Source organism: Cricetulus griseus, chromosome 5 (assembly GCF_003668045.3).
Source record: "Cricetulus griseus strain 17A/GY chromosome 5, alternate assembly CriGri-PICRH-1.0, whole genome shotgun sequence".
NCBI lineage: Eukaryota > Metazoa > Chordata > Mammalia > Rodentia > Cricetidae > Cricetulus > Cricetulus griseus.
This window is the reverse complement of record NC_048598.1, coordinates 34,956,038-34,982,299: the sequence shown is the minus strand read 5'-3', so window position 1 is coordinate 34,982,299 and position 26,262 is coordinate 34,956,038. Positions and strand designations below refer to the sequence as shown.

Sequence of the window (26,262 nt, the reverse complement as noted above, 5' to 3'; positions counted from 1 at the left end):
ACCTCAAGTCTGGTTAAATACGATTCTTACCAGTATACCACACTTATACTGAGCCTGAACCTGTATGTAAATGTTGGTTGCCTTCATTTTAAACTCCTTACCAAAAATCTTCTTTATAAAGCCCGGTGATCTCTCATGCCTCCCTAGACATGGTGCTGTCCTACCTTCCTGGATGCACATCCTTCCAAGGATTTCTTTCACAATTCTCAACTAAGAACTTTGTTTCTAAAGAATCAAAGCAGCCAGAGGAACTTCGATAAACTCCCACCACCCAATCTACCAATTCACCTACATCTGTAAAAAGATACAGCCCTCCCTGTATATTAACATGGAAGTACCACAGTACTGAACTAATTCCTTTCATCTAATTGAGGATTCCCTTGAAGAAATTATTTTCTCATCATCTCCCCGATTCTACTACATCATTGTGATCTGCACAGAACTTACTGGTCACAATCCCACCTAAAAAATAAAAAAAAGGATGTGCCACAAAGCTTTAGTCTCCTACCTTTCTCCAGATACTATCAGGTCCTTAACATTCATTCTACAGCAAACTTACTCAGAGGCACAGTCTACACTTACTGACCTAGTCTTTTGCCATCACTCTCAAATCCAATCAGTTTTTCACCCCACCACACCAACACCTCTCTTGCTAACATCACCAATCTTCTTCAACTGCCAGATCCAACGGTGGACTCAAAAGTTCTCCCTGTACTATAAACAATACCTGCTTTCCTACAACACTTGCTTCTCCTATCCATGATAGCCTCCCTTATTGATTATGTTGGGTATCTAGTGTTAGAAAGCTGACACCAGCCCACTATGAGATGTGCTCTTCCCATATTAATTAAAAAAAAAAAAGTTACCCTATTTTCCTTTTCATTTTACTTTTCTTCTGGTATTTCTTACTATACAATTTGTTTACTACAGATTATTTTTCTCCAGTAGGCTACAGGTGTGTAAGGATGGGATCTATATCATTCACTGGAATGCAATTTTTAAAGTTTATTAAGCTTATTGTAGATTAGTGGAACTGTTAACCAAACCAAAAAAAAAAAAGTTGTTTTCACAGAATTAGATGATGGCAACAAAAATATTTTCAAGGAAAATAACAACTTGAAGGAAATAAATCCCACTTCTAAATCACAGCATAAATCAAAGTATAATGCCTTTCCCTGGAATTTTAAAGACAGAACTCATAACTGCATTATTTGCAGTCATTTCCAGCTCCCCCCATGGAATTCAGATTTTAAAGAATGAGGCCATCATAATTACAAAGAATTTTTAAAATAGGAAAATCCTTCACCAGGTATTTATAATGGAAAAATAAAGATTACAAGCTCTCTCACGCTAATAATTTTCCAATATAAAAACTATAGTTTTCATATAAAATCTATCTTTAATACATCAGGAAAGCAAGAGCAGCATTTTCTTGATTAATTATGAACAAAGTGAGGGGACTAGGGAGAAAGCTCTTTTAATAAAATGCTTCCACTGAAAAACACAAGGCCCCGAGTGAAACAATCCTAGTTCTTGGGGTGGGGGCGACAACAAAAGAATCCCCGGAGCTCATAGGCCAGCCTACAGAGCCTAACTGGCGACTTCCAGGCCAATGAAAATTCCTGCCGCAAAAAAGAAGGTAAAGATAAATAGTTTCTGAGGAATGACACTTAAGGTTGTCCTCTGGTTTCCAAATACATATGCATTAACAAATGAACTTGGGCAAACAAGCATGTGCACACACACAATGACATTTTAGTACTTTTTATAAGCCTTTGCTCAATGTAGTAACAGACACAAAGACACATACAAACACACAGACACACACACCCTGCACAAGAGGCTGGTATGACAGGCTTATAACTCCAGAAACTTGATAGGCTAAGGCAGGAAGATTCCAAGTTCAAGGCCATTTTGAGTGACTTAGCAAGACATTGATTTGACGCAAAAAGTAAAAACAACAAAAAGTGGTTTGGGGATGTAGCTCAGTGACAGTAGCTTGTGTGAGGCCTTAGTGTCACAATAAAAACTATAAAAAAGGAAAGGGAGGGAAAGAAGAAAGACAACTAGGAAGATTGAGTATGGTATCATGCTACTCAAAAACAAAGATATAAATGCTGGCAGATGCCAAAAATCATACCCTAATCTTGTTAAAGCAATAGGAGCCAATTTGATGGCGGCTGTAAAAGAACTTCAGCAATATCATATAATCCCATGTTTAGCATGAAATTTTTCTACAACCTTAAGGTCTGTGGCTAAAAATAATGGAAGCTGAAATTAGTAAAAAATTTAAAGGTTGTGATTTAGATCCTGAAACTTACCAAAAGTATGAAATGTACACTGTTAAATACAAATTATCAGGTGAGGATGACACAGGATGTCATCAGAGATGCCTAAAGAAGCATTCAAAATGATTCTCTAAAGTGCAAAACCCAAGCATCGACCTCAGTCTACCACAAATTACCTCCTAAGCTCAGGGCAATGTTTAAGGAGTCTTAAATGTAGGTTTCAAACAACAAAGTGTAATATTTAAGAATTCTTACCTATTACCATAATAGTCATCTGAGACTTACAAAAGAAACTAATAAAATCTTTACTTTGCACAGAAGTCTAATGTTTCATTAAACTATGAAGGGTTACTCACCGCCCATGTCTTAGTCAACCTGAAAATTGGTGCACTCTGTAAGCCGGAAACCACAGCCATGAGTGCATGAAGGTTGTTAAGTTCATACAGTTTCTGAAGATTTAATAAAAAGGGGAGAAGGATTATTATTTTAAAGAAAAAAGTGAAGGACACTATAGTTTAACACAATCTGGGTAGTTGGTAGAATGCCAGTATTTATCACTGTCCTTGTTGAGAACTGTCTTCTAGAGGACCCAGTAAATTATTTTTGGCCCACAATATAATGTCTATGCTCTACATTGGCATTTTCACCCAAGCTCTGGGAATAAATCCAGCTCTAAAAGGGCAATATATTTTTGAAGCTGAAGTTATGGATTGGTGCCAAGTTTAACTGACATGTCCATAATGGTCATGCCCTGGGTTCCGGAAGCAGATGCATCCTTTGCAGGGCAGTATTACTGGTTGTCTGCTCTGTGGTTCAAGGCACAAGAAAGGGTCTACATAGGTTGGTTTCCTGCCCAGTGTTCCTGTTATCCCAGGGCTAGAGTTCAAACTTGCTGTCGTCAGTGATCCCTCCATATCCTGTTTCCTCATGTCCAAGATCCTAAATCCTTTGTTTTTAATTCATTCTGGTATGTTGCTCTTATAGTATGCATGCATTGAACAGTGGGTTCCACAAATTTCCCAAGAAATCCACTTTACATTTGAAGCTAACATCTCAGAATTTTGTCTTATTTCTGCCCCAAAAGTGGTATCTAAAAACAAGCCGTTTTACAGTTGTCCCAAACAACCAGATAAGCCCTATAGTGGGTATCTAATTGAAAATCCAAAGAAATCAAATAAAAACAAAACAGCAAACATGAAACAGGATATAAACCTTCATGGGAGATTGTATAATCTAGTCATTAAATGAGTATATGTTAAATGTTCACTAGGGACTAGGTACCACCTTAGACTTGATATATGTCAAAACATGCAGAGGACCTAGAAGGAAAAGAAACTGCATCTTGACACTCTTGCCTGAGTCTGCAGCTTGTTGGTGTGCCCTAATGTTTTCAGACTCTAGCCCCACCAATAATGTGAGCCAATTCTAAATCTCATCACACATTTTAATTTGAATCTTTATACATGTTTTCATAAAATGCTGTTGGTTCTGTCTCTCTAGAGAATCAAACAGAAACAGGTATTAAAGGAAAAGACCAATTTGAGCCTTACTACAAGCTTGAATACAAAAGGCAGAGTGTCAAAATGGTGATTTAACAGTAATTGGAAAAGATTAGGGAATTGGGATTTGCAATAAAAGCAAAAGCTGTCAAATATAAGTTAAGAGTGCAGACAGAAATGGAATTATTTAGAAGAAAAATGGTAGATTGTATGGGTAAAAACATATAAATAAATTCTAAAAATCTACCAAAGATATCAGAAAAATAGATATTCAGAATCTATGGGAAAAGTCATTATCTTCTTTAGTTAAAAACTAGTACTTAATTAACTTTTAACAATGTTTTAAAAAATTCCTATAACATTTCTATAAAATCTCACATATGTGGAAGGCTAATCCTGCCACCTAGTGACACAGAATGTTAGAATAAGATTGTTTCCATATGTTCAGGGAAAATACAGGAAGAATTCCAACCTAAATTATAAGCAGAACACTTCTGTTTTATTCCACCATCTTTCAATCCACAGGTGAGATAAGGCCTGTTTATTAAAAGAATCATGCAGAATAAACATGGATATATCATCACACTTAGTGAAGTTAACATAAATTTGGAGTTGTTATAGGTTGATCTCAGTATCTACCTCTGAAAAAACTGCTGCTCTCTCTGAAATTCTGATTACCCTTGAAATCCATGCTGAGTCTCCAACTATATTTATTATCATGGTCTCTCACTAATTCTTCAGTGCACTTGTTAGCAGCACTGAACATAATCATATGTATTATTCATCTAAACTAAAGTCTAGGAGGATATTGCAGGTCACACTTGCAATCTTAGTACTTGGGAGTTGAAAGTAGGGGGCATGAGTTCAAAGTCAGCATGGTCTATTGTAATACTGTCTCAAAAATAAAGTCTTAGCTCCTTTTCCTGTTGTTTCTCTGGAGTGCAGACAGGATCTTTCTGCACCTCCCCCCCCCCCTGTTCTGTCTCTGTACCTTATTTTCTTACATCCCCCTCAACAAAACTTCAAATATGAAAAAAAACAAAGTCTTTTATTTATGTATTTTTATTTTATGTATGTGTTTTGCACACATGCATGCCTATGTACCACTCGAGTGCCTGGTGCCCATGGGAGTCAGAAGGCAGCATCAAGTCACCAGTGGGTGCTAGGAAGTGAACCTGGGTCCTCTGGAAGAAGAGCAAGTGCTCATAACCACCAAGACATCTCTCCAGCCTGCAAAGTCTTATTTTCTATATAACTGGGTGGTTCATTTCATAATCAAAAATAAACAAGTAAAAACAAACAAAAATCAAAAGTAACAAAAATCACTGTGTATTCTCCAACTTAATCCTACATGGCTTTCTCCATCCCCTTCAACATAGTCTAATATTCTACAAATATTATAATTTCACACTCTCAGCCCTGTCTATAAGAATGGGGGTGACCAAGAATAAAGAAAAAGGCAGCAAAAAGAGGCATTCAACATACTCAACAGGCCTTATTTTCCATAATCAGTAAACAGATAGTAACTTAAAACATTTCTGACTGGGTGAGCTAAAGACCAAGCCATACTTGCCTTAGCAGTCTTAATATAGTGGCTCAAAACTTCCGCTCTTATTTTCAATGTCTGAGCATGGAGAATCTCTCTAACAACCCAAAAGCTTACCTGAAAAGACAAATTAAAAAATAACCAAAGGGCAACATTTACCAAGATTAAAACTAATATTAAATGTTACTTGTTGTATTTCCTGTAGTTATTTTTAAAACACACTTTTGGCCGGGCATTGGTGGTGCACAACTTTAATCCCAGCACCCAGAGGGCAGAGGCAGGTGGATCTCTGTGAGTTTGAGGCCACCCTGATCTACTGAGTGAGTTCCAGGACAACCTCCAAAACAATACAGAGAAACTCTGTCTTGAAAAACAAAAACAAAATAAAAAATAAAAATAAAATAAAACATACTTTCTCCTGCCCTTGACTATGGTTTCTTATGTAAAGAAAATATCATGAAATCTAAAGACTTCTTTTAAAAGTCTTGTGGTATCTTCTAATTAAATGAGGCATTAATTTAAAAACAAACTAACCAACAGCAAAAACCCCAGAGGCTGAGGATGGCTCAGCAGGTAAAAAGCTTGCCACTACAAGAGCAAGGCCACCAACTTGAGTTTGATCCCTAGAACACATGGTGGAAGTAGGGAATTAACTCAGGGTTGTCCTCTGACTCCAGGTGTACAAGAAAGCATGTGTTCACTTAAACACGAATGAACGCACACACATCCATAAAATTATACAAACATTTGTTTTAATTCATGTACTGCAAAATAAAATCTAAGTATTTAGTGCTAATTCAAACTTTAATCTCAAAGAAACAAGCCATGGCTGAGTCTCAGTCAAAGGTCATGATGTCTTTATGTCTTCACTTGAAAAAGCAATTTTAGATTTTTCTTGGAATTTCTACCTGTAAACAGCTGTCAACATGTGTGTTTGTGTAATTACATGTATTTTGTGAATTTATGCTAATAGAAAATTACATATTTTATAACATCATATTAATATATATTTCAATTTATTTAATCAGGAACTCCAACAAAAATCAAAGCTGCATAATCAATGACTTCATTAAAATTCATGTTAGACACATTTTAAGACAAATATGATTTTTAAAATCCAACTTATTTGTCACTTTCATCAGAAGTTGTGATTTCCATCACACAGTGCTTTGATGAATCTGGGAAGCTTTCATGGAGCAAAGCAGGTTCTAACTTCCAGAATAGTCCCAACAGGACCACATAGTGTCTGCCTTGACTGCTAGAATACTCCCCCTGGAAACCCTGAGCTCCATTCCGAGAAATCCAAGCACATCGAAACCCTATGCAAAAAAGACTACAATGGTCCCAGTTAGGGCTGATCCTTTCTGCGGATACTGACAGAATAACCAGGGCTAAGAAACAGTTTGATACAATTAGACTTAAAAAACACCTTTGATCATCTAAGCAAAAAAAAAAAAAAGTATTTTTAAAGAAAAAAAGACTATCATCCAACTTTTCAAAAGCAACAAACACTCTAAGCCAGAAAAAAATAATCAAGGAAAGAAAATGGAATCAGGTTCTTTTATCCAATAAAGCCAGTTTCCACCTATAAAGAACACAAGCCAATTTGCCTTCATGCCTGAACTGAGGCATCGTTGTCCAATGAGCTGCTTGAGAGCAAGTTTTGGACAATAAAAATGATGATAGGCATCAACATGAGTGTGAGTAAGCTCTAAATACTTATTCACAATACTAAGATAAAAATAAAGAGCACTCTACAACCCCAATGCACTCAGACAGTACAGAGCTCAGCTATCAAAATGGGCAATAGGGAACAGAGAGAGGGCGCCTGCAAACCTACTGTTTCCCACAGTCATGGTAGTGGCTGGCTGTCAGTATAGGTTGAATATACAATAATCAAAATAATTTTTTAGGTTTTTGGAGTATTTGTACAAACACGAGATGTTTCAGGAACAAGATCCAAGTCTAAACACTAAATTCACTTAGGTTCCATACACACCTTAAACACACAGCTAAAAAGCTAAAATTTTATTCAATAGTTGTGAATGCACCTACATCGTACTATGACCTATCACATGAAGTCAGGAACAAAGGTCAACCTGTGGTATCGCACTGGTGTATTTTGGGTTTTTGAGCACTTCAGGCTTGGAGTTTCAAATTAGGAATATTCAGCTATTACTATTCTTAAGACTGTGGTTTGGTACATAGGATAAAGCAAGTGTTTGGACTACAGGGTATGGGAGAAAGGACATGCAGATATACTACAGAAGAGACAAATAAAAACGCAGTCCTGAGAACCTGGAGTATCAGTGAGTTCCCGAGACTTGAACGAGACAGCTGTAACACATCTATTGGCTGAAAGTAGAGTCTGACAACCAAGGGCGGGAGGGAAACAGGACAGAAACAGAAAACTATTGGTTACTATCTGAAGATGATGGAACACCAACTCATTATCTACTAGATGATGATGATGATGATGATGGTGATGATAACCTCAGTCCTTTCATGCTTCCTTTAAAATGGGTGTCTAGGTAAACAAACCACAAGTACAAAAAAATCAACCCCAAACGTCTTAGTCACTGTTCCACTGTTGTGAAGAAGAGACATGACAACTCATAAAAGGAAGCACTGAATTGGGGGTTTGCTTATAGTTTTAGAGAGTCAGTCCATAATCAAGGCAGGAAGCATACAGACATGGTGTTGGAGCAGTAGCTGAGCTTTACATCCTGACCTTCAGGCAGCAGAGAGAGACACATTGGGCCTGGTATGGGCTTTTGATATCTCAAAGCCCACCCCCAGTAACACACCTTCTGAAACAAGAACTTCCTAATCCTTCCCCAACAGATGCATTAGCAGGAGACCAAGCATTCAGACATATGAACCCATGAGCTGGCTTCATGCAAAGCACTACACCAAGCATTTCAAATGGTGAATAAAAACAATGAAATGAGACTTCACCTTCTAATAATCTCAAATGGGGGAGGGGCATGGTGACACATGCCTTTAATCCCAGCACTCAGAGGCAGAAGCAGGAGGATCAGGACCTCAAGGTCACCTTCAGCTACACAGCAAGCAGGGTTAGATTGAACACACAAGACACCACCTCAGAAAAAAAAAAATTGTGATTTTTTTTTTTTTTACTGATCTAACTCTGAAGACCAGAGTGCCAAGCTAGCCACACTACTTAGCCATCGAAGTCAGGAAGTGGTGGTACACACTTTTAATACCAGCATTGGGGAGACAGAGACAGACACATCTCTATTAGTTCAAGGCCACCCTGGGCTACATGAAATTGATCCAGTCTAAAAAAGAAACAGAGTTCACACAAAGGTGATCCCAGCACTTAGAGTGACATGCCTTTAATCCCAGCACTAAGGAGGTGGAGGCAGGAAGGGATATGGCTGGGCAGACTGAGAATATAAGGTGGGAGGAGACAGGAGCTCAACGCAGTCTGAGCAGCAGTCACTCTGAAGCAATCTGAGCAGTCTGACGATGCAGTCGAGGCCATAAGTCTGAGGCAGTCAGTCTGAGCATTGTCTGAGGATTCATGGAGACAGGATTGCCCTTTCAGTATGAGCTATGGCTGGCTTTTTTGCTTCTCTGAACTTTCAGCGCCACTGCCCGCCCCCCATGTGACTCCAAGTTTTTATTGTTAATACCAATTAGAATTTGTGATACTACAACTACTACTGCTACTACTACAACTACTTCTCCTCCTCCTCCTCCTCCTACTAATAACAATAATAATGGGAAGGTCCAGAAGATGACTCAGTGGGTAAAGTGCTTTGCTGTACAAACATGAAGACCTGAGCCTAGATCTCAAGCACTCATGTAAAATGCTGGGTAGGCAGTGCTGGGGTGACGGTGGGAGGATCTGCACAGACAAGATAATTCGGGGGGCTTACTGGTCAGCCAGTACAGTCAATCCATATGTTCTGAGTTCAGTGAGAGACTCTGTCTTAAAAGTGGAGTGGTAGTGATGAAGAGCAACACTAGGAGACTCTAGACGCAATCTCTGGCTTCAATAGGGTATGGACAATCAGGCACAGCCACGCCCTCCTCACCCGATAAGCAGAACTCACATGATTAAATCTTCTTGTGAAAGCAACTGCGTTTGGTGCAGAACTATATTTTTCTTTTTTATTCCATCCACAACTGGAAAGCTCCTAGGAAATTTAAAAAAAAAATGTTATAAATTAAATGTAAGACATAGCTCAGTTTTCTTATACTTGAGAATTTAAACATTAAAGACTACATATGTTCTTTTTTGAACAACCAGTAACGATGTCTAACAATATTAATTATTCTGTAAAACTTAAAAGCAAATTTTATTACATTATATGCATAAAATTCCTGTCTAAAAGAATACAGGCAAACTTGCATTTCATAGGCTGAGTATGAAGGGATGTTCTCTGAGTGAAAATTAAAGTTGAATATCCCATAAGACATAATAAATACCTCTGTCAAACCCATGCAATCACTCAGAGCCCCACAATTAGCTTTTTCTCTCTTCCTTTTTATACATGTACGGTGTGGTATGTGGGCTTGCTAATGACTATATGGTCTACAAGCCAGAGGCCAACAATGGGTGTCTTTTTCAATCACTCTGAACCTCATGGAATTCCCATGTTAGCTAGACACTACAGGCAGCCAGCCCCAGCCCCAGGTCCCCTCTGTCCCTTTCCCCACCCCTCACTAAGTGCTCGGGTTTACAGGCAGGTGCTACCGCTCTGATTTTTTTTACCTGAAAGTTATTGACTTCAGATATTTGAAGATACCTCTAATAAGTTCTTGATCACACCAATGATTTAAGAATAGAATTCAAATGGTTCAAGATCTTGCTTTTTAAAAACTTTACACTAGTGCCCTCTACTTGAAATGAACCATTCTGGGTTGGAGAGATGGCTCAGCAGTTAAGAACAATTGCTGGTTTTAGAGAGGACCTAGGTTTGATAAACCAGCACCTACATGGTGCTCCTAACTGTTTATAAATCCAGTTCCAGGGGATCCAATGCCCTCTTCTGGCCTCTGTGGGCACCAGGCACTCAAGTGATGTATAGATGTGGATTCAGGCAAAACATCTATCCACATATGTGGTGATATTTTGTTTGTGCTTTAACAAATAAAGCTGTCTGGAGATCAGAGTGAGGAACTAGCCACACTAGTTAGCCATAAAGGCCAGGCAGTGGTGGCACACACATTTAATCTCAGCATTCAGGAAACAGAGGCAGACGGATCTCTTGTTAGTTCAAGGCCACCCTGGGCTACACGAGATTGATTCAGTCTAAAAGAGAAACAGAGCCAGAAGGTGATGACTCACACCTTTAATACCAGTACTTGGGATTCACATACCTTTAATCCAAGCACTAGGAAGGTGGAGACAGGAAGGGTTATGGCTGGGCAGAGAGAGGAATATAAAGTGGAGGAGACAGGAACTCATAACATTCAGTCTGAGGATTCCTAGAGACAGGATGGCCCATTCGGTCTGAGGATTTGGTAGAGGTAAGAACTAGTGGCTGGCTGTTCTACTTTTCTGATCTTTCAGCATTTGCTCCTATATCTGACCAGGGCTTTTATTATTAAGACTAATTAGAATTCATGCTACACACATAAAATAAAAAATAAAACAAGTGAGTCTTCTATGATTATAAATGCAGGCTGCAGAATACTGTACAATATATGTATTCTTTGTGATACAAAAGAAATCACATTTTTGTATCACTATACAACTGGTAGAAAGAACTCAAAAATATCACTCTGCCTCACTGCTTCAAAATTATGATGATTATCTCCATACCTTCCTGAATGTTAATGAAGCACACACACATGGCTAATGCATATCACTTTTTAAAAATATTCTGATAGTTGTATGCTAATAGAACTGAATTCCTTTGAATTTAAAGGAGAGTTTCTGTCCACAGATTTCAAGTCCATTGGAGGAGATCTACAATACAGCAAAAGCAATGGAGGAAAGAACCCATATGAAAAAGGAAAAGAACTCTTTGGGTAGGCAACAAAAGAAATAGAGAAAGAAAAATATACCCTCAGTACTCTTAGATAGATGAGAAAACTTATTACACCTGTCATATCTTACTAAAAATGTGTTCATGCAGCTGACCTGAACAAGGGGGAGCTCATGGACCCCAGACTGATAGCTGGGAAACCAGCATAGGACTGACCCAGACCCCTGAACATGGGTGTCAGTTAGGAGGTCTGGTTAATCTGGTAGTGGATCAGTATTTATCCCGAGTACATGAATGAACTTTGGGAGCCCATTCTACATAGAGGGATACTCTCTCAGCCTAGACACATGGGACAGGGCCTAGGCCCTGCTCCAAATGATAGGACAGACTTTGAAGATCCTCCATGGAAGGCCTCGCCCTCCCTAGGGAGCAGAAAGGAGATGGGATGGGGGAGGAAGGGGGCAGGGGAGGAGGGGAGGGAGAGGGAACTGGGATTGACATATAAAACAAGCTTGTTTCTAATTTAAATTTTAAAAAAGGAAAAAAAAGAATGTGTTTGTGCAGATATTTTGTATATTTTCCTTGATTTATCATATAGTATAATATTAGAAGAGTATCAATGGTTATTGTATTTAATTTTCAAGATACTAAAAGAATGTCCCTCAAGGGAAAATGCCACCTATTCTAAAATTTATAATTCATTTGCAGTTGTATGTGGTTTAGCTATATCATGTTAGTTGTAATTATTACATGGTTATTATTTTTATTTGGAAATTAAACATGATATAAGATGTGACTGTGTCAAGCGGACAAGGGGTGGACTTGTGATGGCTGTTCTTGGTGTTACCTTGATTACATCTGTAATTAACTAAAACCTAAGCAACTAGGTAAACCTACAAGAGACTACTCTCAATTAAATCATTTGACATGGAAAGATGCACCTTTAATCCAAATCCTTTAAGGTGGGAAGACCCACTTTAATCTGGGTGGCCCTTCTGCTGGCAGCCTATGTAAAGAACACGGAAAAAGGAAGCTTTTGCCCTTTGCCTGCTTGCCCTCGCTCTCAACTGGCCAGTCCATTTCTTCACTTGCATTAAAGCCTATTTTTGGGGGGATTCTGACATATTTTGAAGACCAGCTGAGACATCCAGCTTTGTAGACAGAATAATTACTGGACGCTTGGACTTTCTGTTGGTAGATGGCCATTCTTAGATTAGCTGGACCACAGCCTATAAGCCACTCTAATAAATACCCTTTCTACACAGAGATGGATAGATGGATGGACAGACAGACAGATGGATGAACGGACAGATAATTTGACATTAACTAAAAATCCACGTGGTAACATCTAAATATTAGGAACCTTTAAGAGATCCAAGAAAGGAGCAATTCAAAAAAAAATGGCCAAGAACTTAAAAGATAACAACTGATCTTCCTGTGGCTCATTACATAGATGAAGTGTGGGTGTGTGTGTGTGTGCAAAGCAAAGCATCCATAAAAAGAGGACCCTGGAGACAAAGAGATTAAAAACAACAGCAACAAAAAAATCTCAACCACAAATTATCTTGAGAGAATGCTATTAGGCAACTGAAAGCAACAACTTCTAAAGCTAGGGTAAGATTGCTTGCTGCCTGACTTGAGTTCAATCTCACACAGTAGAAAAGCTTGCAGGTTGTCTTTTGACTTCCACAAGTGCTCGTGGCATGCACACACCCAAGTGTGTGTACAGCTGTGTGCATACACACACACACACACACATACACACACACACACACACACACACACGATGTACTTTTTCAAGATTTATTTATTTATTATGTATACAGTGTTCTGCCTGCATATATGCATGTGTGCCAGAAGAGGGCACCAGATCCCATTACAGATGGTTGTGAGCCACCATGCAGTTGCTGGGAATTGAACTCAGGACCTCTGAAAGTGCAGGCAACAGTCTTAACCCTTGCACCGTCTCTCCAGCCCCAAAATGTATTTTGAAAAAACAAACAAACAAAAAGACAGAAAAGGAAGGAGAAAGGAAGGAGAGACAAAGTAAAGAGAAAGGGAACAGCGGGGGACATGCTTGGTGGTATAGCTTATGCGTGAGGTCCTGGGTTCATTTCTCACCAATAAAGAAAAACAGAAGATGTAAGATCTTCAAACTGAGCAACCACCATAGAAAAAGAAATGTAACTAGAAATGCCCTGATTAATAGTAGAGTAACCCTGGCATCTTAGGAGGAGTCGAGAGTCAAGAGAAGAGGTCGTAGATTCCATGAGAGGAGGGAGCCGTTGAGCAGTGCAGGATGTTGGCAGTGGGGTGATAGCTGTGACTGAAAAGGGACAGCAGGAGGGAAAGCTCCAAGATGAAGACTTGTTCCTGGTCTGTAAGCTAGTACAGGTCAGCGTGCACAATGAAACATCATAGAACTACACAGACATGCATGGCACACATACCACTTCCCTATTTTGGTATAGCACAACTGCCATCGAGATGCAACTAAATCAGTGAATCAATAAAATCAGGTGAGAGGTTGGGGGAATTTCTCTGTACAGGTTTTCTTCAATGTTTGTACTTTTTTCCACTTAATGGTACTGGGAAGTGGTGGTGTAGGTCTTTAATCCCAGCACTCAGGAGGCAGAGGCAGGCAGATCTCTGTGAGTTCCAGGCCAGCCTGGTCTACACAGTGAGTTCCAACAAGCCAAGGCTGTTACACAGAGAAACCCCGTCTCCAAAAATAAAGAAAGAAACAAACAAGAAATCCACCTAATGTATTACAAAGCTAGAATTGTATTAGGACTCACTACTTTCTTCTTAAATCCTGACCTGCATTCACAGCTACCTAGACTTTCAGGAATTCTGACCTGCTCTACCATACCTCCCATCAGCCCCTTAATTTCTATGTGAGAAAAAAATTCCCTTGTCTTGAGGAACATCACAATAAGCTCTACATGGCTAGGGAGATGGCTCAGTTGGGAAGGTACTTGCCATGACAATATGAAGACCCAAGTTCAATGCCTAGTTCCCAGACAGGTACTGCAGCAGGCACCTATTTCAAAAAACAAAGCGAAGGGGCTAGAGATGGCTCAGCAGTAAATAGCACTTCCTGATCTTGCAGACGACCTGGGTTCAGTTCCTAGCATCAACATATCAGCTAACAACCTTCTGTAACGACAGTTCCAGAGAGACATCCTCTTTTGGCCTTTACAGGCATTGCATGCACAAGGTGTACAGACAAAACAACCACCCCCCCCACACACACACACAAACAAATCCTTAAAAAATAAAGTGCAGAGCAAAGAGGAGGACAACTGCTGTTGACCTCTGGCCTCCATCCACTGACACACCCAGATCGGACAGGAATCTTAGGTAGGGAGACTCCGGGAGCATCTGCTAACTTACTTTACTAATACAGATCAACCTGAAAAACAAAGTAATTGCAACATGAAGTCTTCCTATGTAGTCCAGGCTGGCCTTGAACTTATTGCAATACCCCTGTCTCAGTCTCCAAGTGCTAGGATTATAAGCAGGCACCATCATACTCTGAAAATGTTTTCTTTCTTCTCCTTTCTCTTGCCTTCCTTCCTCCCAAAGGAGCAGTTTTCAGAACCATTCTTATGACTTAAAGTGGGCAGTCACTCTGAACAAACGACTTGAAATGTACCTGAGAAGGCTACTTGGTGCTTGAGGGAAACTCAGTCAGTACAGCAAGGGCCTATTACTCTGCATGCAACAATTGATTTGCTGTTCTTTTTAATCTGGATACTGTCAGTTCATTTTACAAACTACAATTATCTGACCTCTTCAGAGCAAAACAGAAAATTTAAAACTTCCCTTTCTCTTTTTGTTTCAGACTCCAAGATCTTCCTACAAATAACACTATAGTATTATGCAAGAAATGTGTCTGGCTGTAACTGTCATCTTTATATTGATGCACTAGTCACACAGAAGCCTATACTAAAGCATCTCACATGAACACCACAAAACTGAAGTGACTTAGTGGTTCAAACAATGCTTTGTAAGGTCTAACTTAAGACAGACAGGGCTGTTTGGATGTTCTTTGTAAGTAAGCCCTGTCTCAGCAAAGGGTTAATGAAATCCTGCAGTCCAGACCCCTAGAGACATAACACTTCCTCTAACATGTTTAACTTGCCATTTTAAGCATAGCCAGTAAAGAGAATCCTCCAATAATGCCTCAAATATATAAAACAATCTTAATAGTTGCTAAAAATGCATTTCAGAACACATATGTATTCACTATGAAGATCAATTTTCAGGTGCATTTATTTCAGAGGCACAGGGAAGGTAAAAAACCCACAACTGGTGACCACCTACCCTATGAGAGAATGACTCAATTCACAGAAGTCACAGCTTCTCTTAGGTCTTGTAGGTTTGATCTAAATTTCATCTTGTAGGTTCCAACACTCTTAAAAGGACTGTTCTAAGGGTGATGATGTAGGGATACCTATAGATAGAAGAAGAGAAAAGGCCAATATAGACCAGCATGTAGACAGAGCTTGAGGAAGGAAAGGAAACAGTAGAATCCCAAAGACTGGGGCTGAGGGAAGCGACTAGGACAGAGGTGTCCATGAGGTTAACTGAGGTGGCTTTGGATTCAGAGTGGAAGCTTGAAAGAGACAGAACATCCATTTGTACCCAGTTTATATGGCCATAAAGATGACACCACCACAGAAAAAATGCCACGCATGCTTGCATTTTTAATAAAAACAGTAACAACAACAAAGCCCTGAAACTATGCAACTCAACAGGGTAAGTTAAAAATGCTGGCCCTCTTCTCTAAAGTTCTCAAGCCTTCCTTACCTCCCTCCTCCCAGTATGTCAGCAGCTACCCCTCCAATGAGATCAGGGATAAAGACAGAGGCTGTTTTCTACTTCCACAGATGCCAAAACAAGCTTTTTCCTAGCCTTCTCTGTCCCACCTGAAGCCTGACCTTACTAGTCTAAGAAGCTCAGGGTGAGGAACAGCAGGAACACACTGACAAGCGGCTGCATCTTGCTTCTAACATTCTAGCATACACGGCCTTTCCCAGCTGCCATTCTCTCATGAAGGCCACTTGTCATTCACGTTTTAATACAGTGCTTATTTTTATTAAAACAGGATAATATTTCTGTTAGAATTTTGTATGTTGCCAAAATTATAGTCTTTGGGCAGAGACAAGATATCTACACGGAAAGCCTATTACACATCCTGCAAGAAATGTCAAAAGATAAGATTTTTCAAAAATATTTTAATAAGATTGATAATTAACTAATAAGTGGTTTTTCTAACTTGGCCAGCATCCTCCCACAATCTTTAGTGTGTCAGTCATACAGAGGAGGCTCACTATTCCTAGAAGATAATGTGTGTTCACTGATAAAGTTCTGAGTACTAACTGAAAGACTAGTTCTAGGACCTCCCTCAAATTAAAAACAAAATAATACACATCATCAGATTTGTGTACGACCTATGCATGTTCTCCATTAACTTTAAACCACCTCGAGATCACACATAACACCTAACACAATGCACCTGCAGGGCTATTCAGCCTTATGCCATACTGAAATGCTTTGGATGATAAATATTATTAAATCTACTATAAAAGGCTTAAACAAATTTATATTACCAGTGACAGTGAGGAGTTACCAATGGATCATATTTTAATTTTTACAGGTTACTTATATGCCTTATAAGAAAGGCTTAAGCAACAAGTGTTTTACATTTGGTGTTCCAATTTTGGAAGGTACCTAATCTGGAAACAGAAAAAAACAAAAACAAAAACAAAAACAAAAAAAAAACCTTCAAAGTGTCCCAAACTCCTTAGGATCTTCAGATTCAGACTATTGAGCTGTTGCACTGTATTAAGAAATGCTAGGGTAAGGGGAAAGAAGTCTGTACAAGCATTGTACACACAGATCTGTTTTTTCCAAATACTTTTGCTCCGTGATTGGCTGGAATAACAGCGTGGAATTTTCTTAAGCAAATGTAATGTTTGTTAGAAAGCTTTAGGTAGACCTTGTCCTTTAAGAATACTTGAGAACCTTGTATGGTAGTTTGAGTGGGCTCGTCCTATAAAACATTTGAATACGTGGTTCTCAGTTGGTAGCTGTTCGTTAAGGATTAGGAGGTGTGGCCTTTTTAGAGTGTGTAACTGGGGAAAGGCTTGAGGTTTCAAAAGCCTCCAGCTATTCCCAGTGAGTGTTCTGTCTCCTCTGTGGATCAGGATGTGAGCGCCCAGCTGCTGCAACTCTAACTGCCTGCTTCCACCGGGCTTTCTGCCATGGTGGTGATGGGCCTCCAAAGCATAAGTCCCAGTAAAACCCTTCCTTTTGTAAGTGACCTTGATAATGTTTTAGCACAGCAACAGACACTTGTAAGGCATATTTCAAATACAATTCAACCCTTAACTAAGGCTTACAGAAATATTAGAGAGTCACTACCGGATTCTAAGCCAGCTTTCTGGCATAATTCACCCTGCACTGAATGACACAAACTCCAAGCATAATAAGAAACCGGAAATGACTAACAGTCACTGTTTCAGTTCACCACTAAACAAGAGACAAAGTTTCTTGCCACTGTACAATGACAGAACTCCAGCAAGACTTGTGGTGGCCCCTCTACTGTTACCCCTTCTGAAGATGGCTGCAGTTTTGACAGAGTTCTTCTGACAGCTCTAATTACACATAAAACTGCAGCTCTGGTTCTGAACTCACCCACTTCTGGGATTACTCAAAGATCTGGCGCTTTCAAGTACTCCTTTTCCCATCCCAGGCTAAAAACACTTTTTAAAAAACCAAGATGAGAAACACCTTAGTGGTATAATTCATGAATGTAAAAGCTGAAAAGAAATATTACAACTCTTCTGGCTCCTTGTTCTAATAACATTAGAAATTTTATTTTGTAATTCAAAGGACAAAGTAAGTGAAATGAAAAGCTTAAGAATGTAGATGGGCTGGAGAGACAGCTCAGTGGTTAAGAGCACTTCCTGCTCTTGCATTAGACTCAGCTGGGTTACTAGCATCACCTGGTCTGTAACTCCAAGTGCTGTCCTCTGGCAGATTTAAAGTAATCTCGTGATTCAACAAGACTGATGTCTAATAAGAATATTTTGGTATTAACATTTCTCCCAATAGCTATTCCTATCTATTTGTTAAAACTTCCACTCTTCGAGCATTTCCTAAACACTATATTCATTTTCTTATTCTAAACATTGAGTTTTTACTAAAAGCCAGACAAAACAGTATACAAAAACTGTCAATTCCCTCCTTTACATAGCTTCAAATCAAGGAGAGGTAAAACAACAAGATCAAGAACACTGTGCAACTGCTCAGTCCTCGTCACACCGGTATCCACACTGCACTAGTTTCCCTCCCAAATGACTGGCTATTGCCCTTCCATCTCTTTGGCAGTTCCTACACACCTGACACGGGTCTCTTCTTTACGTACTTCCTGGCAATCCTATCCCAACTTTAGGTTCTTGGGTGCAGGGGATTGAACCCAAGGCCTGGTGATAAGCACATAGTCTACAACTATCCTTGGCCCTCAATAGCAGTTCTACATGGATGCCTTTCATTTCCTGCTCACACTACAAATACATGCCATTATACACTGCCTGACTGAACTGTCTCCTTGGAAAGGTTTATCAAGCATGTAAAATTAAACATGTCCAAAGTCAAACTATTGCCCTTGCCACCAAATCTACTGCTCCCACTTGATCTAGCACAAAACATATGTTCTATATCAATGGCATTGGTGTGATACAGACATTCTAATTTCTTGCTTCAGACAGTATCAGCTACTCACATTTGATGTTAGACCAAAAACTCTGGTGTCACCATGACTCCCCTTGCGACACAGGGTGACAAATCTTCCCTATCTTTCTTCTCATACGCTAATGCCAGCACCTGTTATCTCAAGTTATCTCCTTGACTCACTCCTTTGTACCGGTCCTCCTCCCTAGCTATGCTCGCTAGCCCTCATGTCCTGTCAACACGTGGAGCTACTTAAAACCTCAATGAGAAAATGTTACTCTTCTGCTCAACACCCTCCATAGATGGAAAGATGACTCTGGTTAAGACTATGTACTGCTTTTGCAGAGGACCTGAGTTTGTTCCTAGCACACACATCAGACACCTCACAATCACCTGTTAAGTCCAACACAGTGGCTCTATCTCCCAATGGTTTACCACCTTCACCAGAGTAATGGTCTCCAGGTAACATACCTATTGAGCCCTCACTCAACTGTCATCTCTTACATATAGCCCTTTCATCTAGCCTAGAAGGTGGTAATCCACTACCCTCTACTCACATGTTCCTGACTAGAACACATTTCCCCAAACACTCTAATATAGCAGTTCTCAACCTTCCTAATGCCATGACACATTAATACAGTTCCCCATGTTGTGGTGACCCCCAACCATAAAGTTATTTTCATTTCCACTTCATAATTGTAAATCTGCTTCTGTTATGAATGTACATACCTATGTTTTCTGATATTCTTAGGCCAACCCTGTAAACAGGTCATTCAACCCCAAAAGATAAACCGACCCACTGCCCCGATGGTATGCAGTCTCGTCTCCTTAAGGATTTTGCTTTTCAATGAAGCCTTCTTGATGATCCCATCTGAAACTGAATCCCCTCTACGCTTTGTGCCCTCTCTTCTTCCCCTCTATTTTTCACATAGTACCACTCGGCTCACCTCACCGGATCAGACAGTCTGTGGGGCACATTTCAGTGCATGCCTACTGTTGTATCTCCAGCAACTAAAGCTGTACCAACACATAACAGGCACTCGGTATACTTACTGCATTAAACACTGTCAGATGACAAGTAAAGATGTTAGGAGAGCCTGCAGAAAAGCAAAGATGTCTAACTCCACCTGACAACTCAAGGTTGAAGAGGTAGTTAAGCATGAGAGGCACAGGCTCGATGATGAAGAATTAAAAGGAGGCCATTTTTCAAGGCCAGAAAGAGTAGAAATCTGCTTAGAAGCAAGAAAAAGGCAACATGATGAAGAGATTCACAGACCCAGTTGTGATGGTTTTCCTTTTCCTCAGAGCAAGTGAAACCACTGAGGTGGTTTGAACAGGAGTCACATGAGCACATTTTCAGTGTTGCTTGCCATGGCTACCTGACAGAGAACAGACCTCAGGGATCAGAACAGAGCAAAAGCTCACTGTGAGGGTTTAACCCTGTTGTCAATGGAATGGATTTCAAGTCACTCAGAAGATGGTGTAGCACATACATATCCAGGTGTGTCTGTGAGAGTTTTCCAACAATTATTAACTAGCAGATCCACCCACTCTGAATGAGGGGAGCACCATACCATGGGATGAGGGGCCAGCTGAGTGCCAGCATGTCCCTGTCTCTGTTCCACACCCTTCCTTCCCCACCACAGCTTAAATCTTTCCTCCAGAAAGTTGATTCTGTTGGGTATTTGCACTCAGTGACAAGAAAAGTGACCAGTATACACATAGATCAAGTGAGAGGGCACTGCCGTGAGTCAGTGGAGAAAAGATGGCTTCTTAGATTTCAGTGCTGATAATAGTTTAAAAACTAGGTATTTATGAAGGCAGAACAAAATCAACAGAGCTGGGTGCAGTAGTGTCACCTATAACCCCAGCACTTAGGAGGTGGAGAAAGGGCTATCAGGAGTTCCTGGTCTTATGTCTTCAGCTACACATATTGAGTTCAAGGCTAGCCCGGGCTAAGACCTTGTTTCAAAAAGGGTGGAGGAGTGGGAATCAAGGGGATTGTACTAAATTTACTGAAGAAATGAAGTCAAGGGAAACTTGAAGATTCACAAAATACTGTTCGGTGTCCAAAGGGAAATAAATCCTCTCAGAATGGAAGTCTATGTCTTCAGACAACAACCTAGTAAACAAGGTCTATGTCCCTAGTCTTAAGTCCTACAGACACCTGAAAGGGAGATACTCCAGGTAAAAACATGCAGTAACCTAAAGACAACTCTGGGATCAGAAAACTTAGCATAAGGGAAAAGTATAAAAAACAAACAAACAAACAAACAAAACTTACGCTGATTATAAGCTGAAATACTTGAATATATTAGGTTAAATAAACCACCTACTGATTTCACCTTTTTACTTTATAATGTAGCTACTACATAATGCACAGTTCAGTAAAAAAACACTAGATTTCTATGGGTTGTCATGAGTCCAGTGAAAGAGCAATAATAAATGATTCTTAGAAGACTTATATCCTGGGGTGTGTGGTGGGGTAATTTTTGTCAAGAATAACAAAATGAATACTCCAGCCATTCTCTGTTTGCCCATTAATTATAGAGTACACAGCTCTCCTCTGTCCACCATTAATCCAATAGGTCTACATCTGAACCACTCTGCAGTGTAGAGAAAGACAATCACAGACTTGTGGGAAATGACAGGAGCCCAGAGAACATGCAGGCAGCTCTTGCTCTCACTTCACCTGATCAGCAGTAAACTCGGGGTATTAATACATTAAGTAGCCTACTTAGAAAACAATCGCAATAACCTGTTTATACCTCAGATATAATGGATTTTATTAGTTATTACAGTGTTCAGAGTCACTATAGATTTGTATATAGCACAACAAATATTGCATGTTATTCTCAAAAGAACCAATCACAAACTATCAAAATGGTTTTGTTTGGGGGACAAAAATCAAGTGCATATTCTTACTCATTACAAGCAAAAACTCTCTTCTCAGAATCTGAGCTGGGTGTCAACGCTGAACTATTGGTATAGTTTAGATTCAACCTGCTGTGTCCCCAAAAGCATATGTGCTAAGGTTGAGTCTCCCGTGTAGGGAGACAGAGAAGCATTAAGAGGAAGTCTTGTATAAAGTAGTCAGCACACAGGAGCACACCAGGACTGAGGTAGCTCTCCGGGGCCTAAAGACAACCATGCTTGGCCCCTGGTGCACATGCCATGTCCCTTTCTACATTTCTGCCACATTTGAGACAGCCCATGGGGCTTTCATTTAAGGCAAAACAGATAATTTATACCTCCTGGCCCTGGACTTTCAGCCTCTAAAACTATTACCTAAATAAACCTCTTCTATATAAAGTACCCAGCACCACACATTTTGTTACAGCAATACAAAACAAGCATAGACAGTTGTATATAAAAATAATTACCACTACTCCCTGATCAATAAAGCAAAAATATTATTATACACAGGTCTTAAAAATGATAAACTATTTTGGGCATTGCAGCACATGCCTTTAAACCCAGCACTCAGAAAGCAGAGGCAGGGGGATCTATAGAGCCAGTTCCAGGACAGCCAGGGCTCCACAGAGAAACCCTGTCTCAAACCACCCCCCCAAAAGATAAACACACACACACACACACACACACACACACACACACACAGAGTGAGTAAGTAGATATATACTATTAGTTCCTTTATTTTTATTGGGGGAAAGATGTGTTTCTTGGTCCTCCTCTAAAGTGTTAACACAGGCTGCCCAGCCTAGCCACCTAAGTTCAAGCTCCACATGAAGGTGGAAAGAGAAAACTGATTTCATAAAAGTTGTTCTCTGACTTCTGCACACAGCCCCATACCACTTACAACACATGAGCACATGCAATGACTTTTAAAACTTAAATAAGCTAAAATAACATAGTCACGTTACATGAAATTCAGGTAGAAGGAAAGCTTACTTTCTTATGTCGAATTTTCACCTTCCCATTAAAAAGCTTCAATGCTCTGAGTAAGTCAATTAACTTTTGTAAGTCTATTACTTCCAGACGGGGCGTAGGTGGCGCACGCCTTTAATCCCAGCACTCGGGAGGCAGAGGCAGGTGGATCTCTGTGAGTTCGAGACCAGCCTGGTCTACAAGAGCTAGTTCCAGGTCAGCCTCCAAAGCCACAGAGAAACCCTGTCTCAAAAAAAAAAAAAAAAAATTTACTTCCTCCAGTAATTTACATCAAATGAGCCCAGTGATTCAAGCATCCCATTCATGACTAAAGAATGTACTCCGAGGAACGCCACCTAAGTTTACACGGTCAGAATAAACACAGGGAAGGTACAAGCTTTGACATTTAATGATTATATGAAATATGATTTGTATTTCTTGAATATCTTAAGATACTGTGGTTAACTGTTTTGTATATTTACAAGATATTCCTAAAACTACTTACATCTGGCTGAATAGCTTTAAACACTGGGACATCCATTAGCGTTATCTGACCCTGAAAGACAAAGGGGGATTTGTTTTGTTGTAAATGCCAAGTTCTTTGGAACCTTATGATACAAAATTTATTCAAAATAAAATAAAATCTCTACTCCATACTAAATTACTGAATACATAGTCTTTAAAAAGGACTTAAAAAATACAAATTATAGTCTTTGTGCCATGAAATATAATTACTCCTAGTATCTCATTCCTAGGCAAGGTTGGAAAAGGAACCTATTTTGGCATTATCATCCATCAGATGGATGATGAGGTCTCTCAGCATCAAGACCGATGACCTAAATTCAGGACCCGAGTTCAATCCCTGGTCCCCACATGGCAGAGGCAGAGGCAGAGGCAGAGAACCAACTCTGAAGTTGTCACACACCCACCATGGTGCATGAGCCCCTTTCTCACACAAATAAACAAATGCATGTATTAAAAAAACAAACAACGTTTAAGAGAAGCCATCGGGCAAGGGTAAACACATACCACACAAGAATACTATTCCTGGAATGCAGAGTGGTTCAAGACCAAAAAAGCAGTTTAGTTAACAAAAGGAAACCAAAGACCTAAATAAACAAACATTTGTGTCAGTTAAAAAGATTCGCTAGATAATTTGAGCAAATTCTAAACATTCCAATGATTGAGAAATCACATTTCCCAATTTTTCAATTTATAAAACAGCAAAAAAAAAAAAAAACAAAAAAAACTTTTGAACACAATAAGGTGGCTTGAGTCAGCAAAGGCAATGATCACATAGATCTGATTTCTAACAAACAGAAGGGGTAACAAGAAACTTCCCTTTAAAAAGAAAGTTGTCCTTCCCTCTCAGCTCATCCTTCTCCATACTTGTGCTATTCTCCAATTCTAACTCAATAATAACACAAGTATATAAATTACATGCAAAAACTGGAAAGCTAAAGGCAGAAAGCTTACCGCGTACTCTTCTGGTGTAACCTTAAGCACATCAAATACCACAGCATCAAAGCTTTTCTTCAGTTCAGAGCCCTTGTCACTTAATGACTCAGAGCTGCTACTTTTCTGTCAAGGAAGAAAACACAGCCTTTAAACACCGTCTCACTCTGTGTCAGACAAAGCAAACAGGCCTCAAAAACCGAGGAGTTCTGGGGCTGAGGGTATGGTCAGTTGGTAAAGCGTCTACCATATAAACATGAGGGCCTAAATTGGAGATTCCAACATCCATGTAAAACGTAGGCAGAAATGCACTTCCATATCCCAGTGCTGGGCAGTGCACAGAGAAAAGAGGATCCATGGAGTCTGTTGGCCAGTCAGACCAGCTGAATCATGAGCTCTGGGTTCAGTGATGAACGCTCTCAAAATGGAACTGGAGAGTGAATGAAGACACCTGTATCAACAGCTGGTGTCCACTTGCACGTGTATATACCCACCCACCCACCCACCCCCCACCCCCCCCACACACACACAAACACACACACACACACTGAGGAACTAAGAACACTGTGTAGTAAAAGATGCAGAAAAGCTAGACAGAGCATGCTGCTTAGTTGGAGGAATGCTATATAACAGTCAGAAAATTTGAAAACTGAATCCCAGCACTCGGGAGACAGAGGCAGGTGGATCTCTGTGAGTTCGAGGCCAGCCTGGTCTCCAGAGTGAGTGCCAGGATAGGCTCCAAAGCTACACAGAAAAACCCTGTCTTGAAAAACTAAATAAACAAAAAAACAACAAAAAAAATTGAAAACTGATGTTGAGTTTCAATTTTTTTAGGTTCTTATGTAAGTCACTCTTTTGTATTTCTCTTCAAATAAACATTCTGATTTTACCTAGTTCTGGCATGGGGTGAAGAAAAGAGACTGTATATCCACAGGCATGCACCACTTAACAATGCAGATATTGCCAATGTCTGTTAAACAATCTTGTCAATTATTAACAAGTTTACTCACATAATCTACAATGGTTACAACATGATTATGGTACCATTACTATATACATGAAGTAGCTATTGACCAAAATGCCATTATGCAACGCATGACTGTATTCATAACTTTTAAAATTATGAAGAAATAGGAAATACTCTTGGGGGCTGGAGAGATGGCTCAGAGCTTAAGAACACTGGCTGCTCATCCAGAGGTCCTGAGTTCAATTCCCAGCAACCACATGGTGGCTCACAACCATCTGTAAGGAGATCTGAAACCCTCTTCCGGCATGTAGGCAAACATGCCAACAAAGCATTGATACCTAAAAAAATACATAAATAAATAAAAAGGTTTTTTTTTAAAGAAAATACTCTTGTAACATAAACCACAAGAAAATATTTAGAACTCCATTTATTAAACAATGGCAGAAGCCATTCATACTTGTTAATATATGTTAATGGCTGGTGTTGGTTGTCAACTTGACACACCAGAGGGAACTTAAAAGAATTGCCCCCATCCGACTGTGTGTTGTAGGCATGGCTGTGGAGCATTTTCTTATTGCTAACTGATGTGGGAGGGCCCAGACACTGAGAGCGGCACCATCCTCAGGCAGACGGATCTGGGCTATATAAGAAAGCTGGTAGAGGAACCTGGGAACAAGCCAGTAAGCAGCTTTCCTCCAAGGAATCTACTTTAGTTCCTGCTTCCAGTTTTCTTCCGTGCGTTCCTGACCACTCACTCTGTAAACTGAAATAAACCCTTTCCTCCCCAAGTCACTTTTGGTCATGGTATGTATCACTCCAAGAGAAAGCAACTTCAATAAAACTGGTGTCAGATTGGGGTTGTTGTTGGGACCGACCCGTTTGGGTGTGGTCACAGGTGCATACTTGAGCGTGTGGT

At 39.8% G+C, this 26,262-nt stretch overlaps 1 protein-coding gene across 2 annotated transcripts in view; it reads right to left on the bottom strand.

The window, feature by feature from the left end:
- Ralgps2 (Ral GEF with PH domain and SH3 binding motif 2) overlaps nt 1–26,262 on the bottom strand; it is a 96,297-nt gene that overhangs the window by 67,085 nt on the left and 2,950 nt on the right. For both annotated transcript variants that reach the window (XM_035445307.1, XM_035445308.1), the window contains exons 2-6: nt 24,401–24,505; nt 23,430–23,480; nt 9,416–9,499; nt 5,361–5,450; nt 2,645–2,737 (exon numbers count right to left, since the gene is read on the bottom strand). In XM_035445307.1, coding sequence (XP_035301198.1) covers nt 2,645–2,737; nt 5,361–5,450; nt 9,416–9,499; nt 23,430–23,480; nt 24,401–24,505 — 423 coding nt within the window. The remainder of the gene's footprint in view (nt 1–2,644; nt 2,738–5,360; nt 5,451–9,415; nt 9,500–23,429; nt 23,481–24,400; nt 24,506–26,262) is intronic.